Genomic DNA, 8,968 nt, shown 5'->3' with positions numbered 1-8,968 from the left:
TCCTATTTCATCACCTAGTTCACATTCTTTTCACCACCTAGTTCAACAACAAGTTCATCACCTAGTTCACCTCCTAGTTCATCACCTTCTTCACCACCTAGTTCACCTCCTAGTTCACCTCCAAGTTCATCACCTAGTTCATTGCCTAGTTCAACTCTTAATTCACCACCTAGTTCACCTCCTAGTTCGTCATCTAGTTCACCTCCTAGTTCATCACCTAGTTCAACTCCTAGTTCTTCACCAAAACACCGCAGAGTTCACCGCCTAGTTCATCATCTAGTTCACCACCTAGATCACCACCTAGAAAACCTCCTTGTTCATCTCCTAGTTCACCACCTAGTTCACCACCTAGTTCACCTCAATAGTTCATCACCAAAACAACGCCTAGTTCACCGCCTAGTTCATCACCTAGATCACCACCTAGTTCACCTCCTAGTTCACCGCCTAGTTCACATCCTAGTCACCAACTACTCCACCGCCTACTTCACCGCCTTCTTCACCACCTAGTTCACCACCTAGTTCACCACGTGGTACACCACCTTGTTCAAAGCCTTGTTCACCTCCTAGTTCACTGCCTAGTTCATCACCTAGTTCACCTCCTAGTTCATCACCTAGTTCATCACCTAGTTCATCACCTAGTTCACCTCCTCGTTTACCACCTAGTTCATCACCTAATTCACCACCTAGTTCACGACCTAGTTCACCACCTAGTTCATCATCTAGTTTGTCTCCTAGTTCCCCTCCTAGTTCATCAGCTAGTTCATTTCCTAGTTCACCACCTAGTTCATCTCCTAGTTCACCTCCTTGTTAATCTCCTAGTTCATCTTCAAGTTCACCGCCTGGTTCACCACCTAGTTCACCGCCTAGTTCACCACCTTGTTCATCACCTAGTTCACCATCTATTTCATCACCTTTTTCATTACCTTTTGAATCAATAATACAGTATATTGTCCTGGAAAAAATGTTAGCCCTGTCCTCTGTAATATAGCTAGCTTAATCAATACATAGCCTAACATTCTGCAAACACAACGAACCAGTGATGTAGGGAATCTGACCTCTGGCTTCAGCGCAGAAGTCAGTTACATGACCTATTCTGTACATTAATCATCTTTGCTAAAGTTTCATGCCACAGCTAACTGACTAAATAAAGGTTTATTCCACAGCAAACTGACTAAATAAAGGTTTATTCAGCAGCTAACTGACAAAAAAAAAGGTTTATTCCACACTAACTGACTAAATAAAGGTTTATTCCACAGCAAACTGACTAAATAAAGGTTTATTCCACACTAACTGACGAAATAAAGGTTTATTCTGCAGCAAACTGACTAAATAAAGGTTTATTCCACACTAACTGACTAAATAAAGGTTTATTCCACACTAACTGACTAAATAAAGGTTTATTCCACAGCAAACTGACTAAATAAAGGTTTATTCTGCAGCAAACTGACTAAATAAAGGTTTATTCCACACTAACTGACTAAATAAAGGTTTATTCCACAGCAAACTGACTAAATAAAGGTTTATTCTGCAGCTAACTGCCAAAATAAAGGTTTATTCCACACTAACTGACTAAATAAAGGTTTATTCCACACTAACTGACTAAATAAAGGTTTATTCCACAGCAAACTGACTAAATAAAGGGTTATTCCACACTAACTGACTAAATAAAGGTTCATTCCACAGCAAACTGACTAAATAAAGGTTTATTCCACACCAACTGACTAAATAAAGGTTTATTCCACAGCAAACTGACTAAATAAAGGTTTATTCTGCAGCAAACTGACCAAATAAAGGTAAAGCTTGAATAAATGGGGGAAAACAAAGTATATCGAAAGCAGGTGCTTCCACACAGGTGTGCAATTAACAATCCATCATGCTTAGGGTCTTGTACTGCCCATTATTTTGGCTACCATGGCTCTCAGTCACCAGATCCTAACCAAATTGAAGACTTATGGGAGATTCTGGAGCGACGCCTGAGACAGTGTTTTACACCACCATCAACAAAACACCAAATGATGGAATTTCTTAGGGAAGAGCGGTGTCACAGCACACCAATAGAGTTCCAGAAATCTGTAGAATTTATGCCAAGGCGCATTGAAGCTGTTCTGGAGACTTGTGGTGGTCCAACAAGCAACAAACATCTATAACGTGTATCTATAACTCACGTGTTAAGTGTGTGTTACATGTGTATCTATAACTCATGTGTTGAGTGTGTGTTACACGTGTATCTATAACTCACGTGTTGAGTGTGTGTTACTTGTGTATCTATAACTCACGTGTTGAGTGTGTGTTGCTGATAGACAACAATAATTTGTTTACCTCTTCCACACTGACTTTACGGAATTCAAAAGTACAATTCTTGTCTTTCATAATTTGGTCCGATACACTTGGATGTGTACAGTAATGTCAGCTCTTGTTGCTGGCAAGTCATCCCTAAGTTTGCTTAACTTGCCAATGAAAAATAAATTTGAGAAGTTTGCAATATCAGTGGGCTTTGTGATGAATGCACCATCGGATTGAATGAATGAAGGAGCCGAGTTAGCTTTTTTGCCCAAAATGTCATTTAAGGTGCCCCAAAGCTTTTTACTATCATTCTTTATATAATTTATCTTTCTTCCATAGTGTAGTTTATTTTTATTTTTATTTCGTTTAGTCACATGATTTCTTAATGTGCAGTACGTTTGCCAATCAGTTGGGCTGCCAGACCTATTTGCCATACCTTTTGCCTCATCCCTCTCAACCAATGTTTCAATTCCTCATCAATCCAAGAGGATTTAACAGTTTTTACAGTCATTTTCTGAATGGGTGCGTGTTTACTAGTGACTGGAATAACTTGTTTCATAAATGTGACAAGTGCAGCGTCTGGTTGCTCCTCATTACACCACAGACCAGCAAATATTATTTACATCATCAACACATGAATGACTACGAAATGGATTGTACGACCTCTTATACACAATATTAGGCCCAGCCTTTGGAACTTTGGATTTCCTAAATATGCCTACTGTATTCTGATCACTAAATCCTATAGATTTGGATACTGCTTTAAAGCAAATATCTGCAGCATTAGTAAAGATGTGATCTATACATGTTGCTGATTTCATTCCTGTGCTGTTTGTAACTACCCAGGTAGGTTGACTGATAACCTGAACCAGGTTGCAGGCACTGGTTAAAGTTTGAAGCTTTTTCCTGAGTGGGCAGTTTGATGAGAGCCAGTCAATATTTGAAATCCCCCAGACAAGACACTTCTCTGTTGATATCACATACGTACATTATCAAGCATTTCACACATATTATCCAGATACTGACTGTTAGCACTTGGTGGTCAATAGCAGCTTCCCACCAGAATGGCTTTAGGTGAAGCAGATGAACCTGTAGCCATATTACTACAACAGTATTTAACATTATCCAGATACTGACTGTCTATAGCAGCTTCCCACCAGAATGGGCTTTAGGTGAGGCAGATGAACCTGTAGCCATATTACTTCAACAGTATTTAACATTATCCAGATACTGACTGTTAGCACTTAGTGGTCTATAGCAGCTTCCCACAAGAATGGCTTTAGGTGAGGCAGATGAACCTGTAGCCATATTACTTCAACAGTATTTCACAAGAGATCGTCTCTAAGCTTTACAGGAATGTGGTTCTGAATATAGACCGCAACACTGACCCCATTGGCATTTTTGTATTTTCTGTAGTTATAACCATGTATTGCTACCACTGTATCGTTAAAGACATTATCTAAGTGAGTTTCAGAGATAGTCAGAATATGAAAAACATCTGTTACAAGCAAGTTATTGACTTCATGGACCTTGTTTCTTAGGCTGCATATGTTAATATGGGCTATTTTTAGCTGGGTTGCTGGGTTGCTTGATTATTTTAATGCTTTACTGGGAAGCTTATCAGATGTAGACTTACTCATGTTATTTACATTGGAGCTGATAGTGCAGGGTGAGCTGCATAAAGTGGTCTTCCTACTATTGCACACCGCCTCAGTGCAAACAGTGTAACTCTGGTTTATAGGCTCAAGATTACTGCTTACAATAGCTGTAGGATAAACAGATGAATTCATTGCAATTAAGGGTACATAAATTAAATTACTTACATTGTGTTTGCCAATGCCCTAGGATCATGTACATTTGATGCAGCATTATGACAACTCATTGTCACAATGGTAGGGATTAACTGAGCAGGTCTTGTATCATTTACCAGTCATTTTTGAGTGTGTGTTGAGTGTGTGTGTGTGTTACATTTGTATCTATAACTCACGTGTTGCCACTGGTCCCTGATGAGGGGTCTGTATCGTAGGAAGTACTTCAGGGGGAAGCTCTCTACATCTGGCCAGGTAGAAGGGCTATTCCAGGTGACCTCCAGACGACGAACGTTGTTAGGGATGGGCGTGGCCACCACCTTTTCAGGGGGGTCTGGCTTCACTGCAGGGAGAGAGGAGAGACAACACATTAGACAATACAGTACACAGGGACATTGACTAAGCTGGAGACCGTTTTGGGACACAGTACAGGACAGTGGGCATGTAGTCACAGCACAGAGAAAGACATTGTGGAATACAGATCATCACATGGACAAATTGATTAATGGTTAGAGGACAAACAGGAATTTCATCAGTTGTGAGACATAGAGAAAGACCAAATGGAGGATGAAGAGCAGTGGTAACAATTGGTGCCCCGGGTCCTCTGGACTGGGTAAGAGCTCTGAAGGCCCCCTGGGTGCTGGGTAGGACTTCTGAAGGCTCTCTGGGGGACCTGGGTAGGGCCTTTGAAGGCCATTGGGGGACCTAGGTAGAAATTCTGAAGGCCCTCTGGGGGCTGGGTAGGATCTCTGAAGGCCATTTCAAACCTGGGTAGGACCTGTGAAGGCCCTCTGGGGGCTGGGTAGGACCTCTGAAGGCCCTCTGGGGGCTGGTTATGACCTCTGAAGGCCCTCAGGACTTGGGTAGCACCTCTGAAGGCCCTCTGGGGGCTGGTTATGACCTCTGAAGGCCCTCTGGGGGCTGGGTAGGACTTCTGAAGATCCTCAAGGGCTGGGTAAGACCTCTGAATGGTTCTCGGGGGGCCAGGTAAGACCTCTCAGCTCAGAGTGAAGGCTACAGGTCAGAGTGAAGGCTACAGCTCAGAGTGAAGGCTACAGCTCAGAGTGAAAGCTACAGCTCATAGTGAAAGCTACAGCTCAGAGTGAAGGCTATTGCTCAGAGTGAAGGCTACAGCTTAGAGTGAAAGCTGCAGCTCAGAGTGAAGCCTTCAGCTCAGAGTGAAAGCTACAGCTCAGAGTGAAAGCTACAGCTCAGAGTGAAAGCTAATGCTTTTAGTGAAGACTACAGCTCATAGTAAAGGCTACTGCATAGAGTGAAGGCTACAGCTCAGAGTGAAGGCTAGAGCTCAGAGTGAAGACTACAGCTCAGAGTGAAAGCTATAGCTCAGAGTGAAGGATACAGCTCAGAGTGAAAGCTAATGCTTTTAGTGAAGACTACAGCTCATAGTAAAGGCTACTGCTTAGAGTGAAGGCTACAGCTCAGAGTGAAGACTACGGCTCAGAGTGAAAGCTACAGCTCAGAGTGAAGGCTACAGCTCAGAATGAAAGCTATAGCTCAGAGTGAAGGTTACAGCTCAGAGTGAAAGCTATAGCTCAGAGTGAATTCTGCAGCTCAGAGTGAATTCTGCAGGAAAGAGAGTGGGATAAGTAGAATGCTGTGTTTGTGTGAGCCTGGGAAGTGTTTTGAGAATGCAATGCTGTTTCTACTCTGTATGGTGTCTTTGTGGTATTTTGGGATCAGTGTGTTTACTCTGTGGTTTAGCTCCAACCACTGGGGCAGGGCTGGGACAGGACAGGACAAAGACTTACCCATAGCGGACAGAGGCGTGTAAGCTGCCCAACTCGAACTTTCCTCACCCCCTACCCTTTTCATTCCCTCCTCACCCCCCTACCCTTCTCATACCTTCCGCACCACCCCTACACTTCTCATGGACTCCTCACCCCCCTACCCTTCTCATTTCCTCCTCACCCCCCTACCCTTATCATTTCCTCCACACCCCCCTACCCTTCTCATTCCCTCCTCATTTTTATTAAAGCATTTTTTTAAAAGTATAAAGTCTTCTTGGACATGACGCTACAAGCTTGGCACACCTTTATTTGGGCAGTTTCTCATACTCTTCTCTGCAGATCCTCTCAAGCTCTGTCAGGTTGGAGGGGACCATCGCGGCACAGCTATTATCAGGTCTCTCTAGATATGTTCCATCAGGTTCAACTCTACACTGAGGCTGGGCCACTCAAGAACATTCAGAGGCTTGTCCTGAAGCCAATCCTGCGTTGTCTTGACTGTGTGCTTAAGGTCATTGTCCTGTTGGAAGGTGAACCTCTGGAGCAGGTTTTCATCAGCGATCTCTCTGTACTTTGCTCCGTTCATCTTTCCCTGCCGCTGAAAAACATCCCCACAGCAAGATGCTGCCACCACCATGAATCACCGTAGAGTTGGTACCAGGTTTCCTCCACACGAGACCCTTGAAATTCAGGCCAAAGAGTTCAATCTTGCTTTCATCAGACCAGAGAATCTTGTTTCTCATGGTCTGAGATTCTTTAGGTGGCTTTTGGCAAACTGCAAGAGGGCTGTCGTGCCTTTTACTGAGTAGTGACTTCCGTCTGGCCACACTACCATAAAGGTCTGATTGGTAGAGTGATGCAGAGATGGTTATCCTTCTGGAAGGTTCTCCCATCTCCACAGAGGAACTCTGGAGCTCTGTCAGAGTGGCCATCTTGTTCTTGGCCTCCTCCCTGACCAATGCCCTTCTCCCCCAATTGCTCATTTTGACCAAGCAGCCAGCTCTAGTAAGAGTCTGTAAAAAATATATATTTATATATATATATTTTAAGGGGTGGATCAGCTTAATATTGAGGAAAGAATGTTGCTTCCATCAATGTAATTGTCTGCATCATTTCCAACCCCCCCATATATTTTTGGGGTAAATATATATATCCATATACATACAGGTACATACACATATGCATACATATACACATATATACATACACATGCCTATATAGATATACACATATACACATATATAAATACACACACCTATATAGATATACATAAACACATGTTTACATACACACACCTATATACAGTGGGGAGAACAAGTATTTGATACACTGCCGATTTTGCAGGTTTTCCTACTTACAAAGCATGTCTGTAAATCCAGAAAATCACATTGTATGATTTTAAAGTAATTAATTAGCATTTTATTGCATGACATAATTATTTGATCACCTAACAACCAGTAAGAATTCCGGCTCTCACAGACCTGTTAGTTTTTCTTTAAGAAGCCCTCCTGCTCTCCACCTGTATTAACTGCACCTGTTTGAACTCGTTACCTGTATAAAAGACACCTGTCCACACACTCAATCAAACAGACTCCAACCTCTCCACAATGGCCAAGATCAGAGAGCTGTGTAAGGACATCAGGGTTAAAATTGTAGACCTGCACAAGGCTGGGATGGGCTACAGGACAATAGGCAAGCAGCTTGGTGAGAAGGCAACAACTGTTGGTGCAATTATTAGAAAATGGAAGACGTTCAAGATGACGGTCAATCACCCTCAGTCTGGGGCTCCATGCAAGATCTCACCTCATGCGGCATCAATGATCATGAGGAAGGTGAGGGATCAGCCCAGAACTACACGGCAGGGCCTGGTCAATGACCTGAAGAGAGCTGGGACCACAGTCTCAAAGAAAACCATTAGTAACACACTATGCCGTCATGGATTAAAATCCTGCAGAGCACGCAAGGTCCCCCTGCTCAAGCCAGCGCATGTCCAGGCCTGTCAGAAGTTTGCCAATGACCATCTGGATGATCCAGAGGAGGAATGGGAGAAGGTCATGTGGTCTGATGAGACAAAAATAGAGCTTTTTGGTCTAAACTCCACTCACCGTGTTTGGAGGAAGAAGAAGGATGAGTACAACCCCAAGAACACCATCCCAACCGTGAAGCATGGAGGTGGAAACATCATTCTTTGGGGATTATTTTCTGCAAAGGGGACAGGACGACTGAACCGTATTGAGGGGAGGATGGATGGGGCCATGTATCGCGAGATCTTGGCCAATATCTTCCTTCCCTCAGTAAGAGCATTGAAGATGGGTCGTGGCTGGGTCTTCCAGCATGACAACGACTCAAAACACACAGTCAGGGCAACCAAGGAGTGGATCCGTAAGAAGCATCTTAAGGGCCTGGAGTGGCCTAGCCAGTCTCCAGACCTGAACCCAATAGAACATCTGTGGAGGGAGCTGAAAGTCCGTATTGCCCAGCGACAGCCCCGAAACCTGAAGGATCTGGAGAAGGTCTGTATGGAGGAGTGGGCCAAAATCCCTGCTGCAGTGTGTGCAAACCTGGTCAAGAACTACAGGAAACGTATGATCTCTGTAATTGCAAACAAAGATTTCTGTACCAAATATTAAGTTCTGCTTTTCTGATGTATCAAATACTTATGTCATGCAATAAAATCCAAATTAATTACTTAAAAATCATACAATGTGATTTTCTGGATTTTTGTTTTAGATTCCGTCTCTCAAAGTTGAAGTGTACCTATGATACAATTATAGATAGACCTCTACATGCTTTGTAAGTAGGAAAACCTGCAAAATCAGCAGTGTATCAAATACTTGTTCTCCCCACTGTAGATATACATACAAACATATATACATACGCATACCTATATAGATATACATATATACATACACATACCTATATAGATATATATATATACATCCACATACCTATATAGATATACATACACACATATATACATACACACACCTATATAGATATACATACACACATATATACATACACACACCTATATAGATATACATACACACATATATACATACACACACCTATATAGATATACATACACACATATATACATACACACACCTATATAGATATACATACACACAT

At 42.6% G+C, this 8,968-nt stretch overlaps 1 protein-coding gene across 3 annotated transcripts in view; it reads right to left on the bottom strand.

The window, feature by feature from the left end:
* cntfr (ciliary neurotrophic factor receptor) overlaps positions 1-8,968 on the bottom strand; it is a 538,142-nt gene that overhangs the window by 95,897 nt on the left and 433,277 nt on the right. For all 3 annotated transcript variants that reach the window (XM_036936729.2, XM_090191542.1, XM_090191543.1), the window contains exon 6: positions 4,271-4,434. In XM_036936729.2, coding sequence (XP_036792624.2) covers positions 4,271-4,434 — 164 coding nt within the window. The remainder of the gene's footprint in view (positions 1-4,270; positions 4,435-8,968) is intronic.

The sequence above is a fragment of the Oncorhynchus mykiss genome, chromosome 12, assembly GCF_057628025.1.
Source record: "Oncorhynchus mykiss isolate SJ-2025 chromosome 12, ASM5762802v1, whole genome shotgun sequence".
NCBI lineage: Eukaryota > Metazoa > Chordata > Actinopteri > Salmoniformes > Salmonidae > Oncorhynchus > Oncorhynchus mykiss.
Note: the sequence above shows the minus strand (reverse complement) of the source record. Positions and strands in the feature narration are given on the sequence as shown.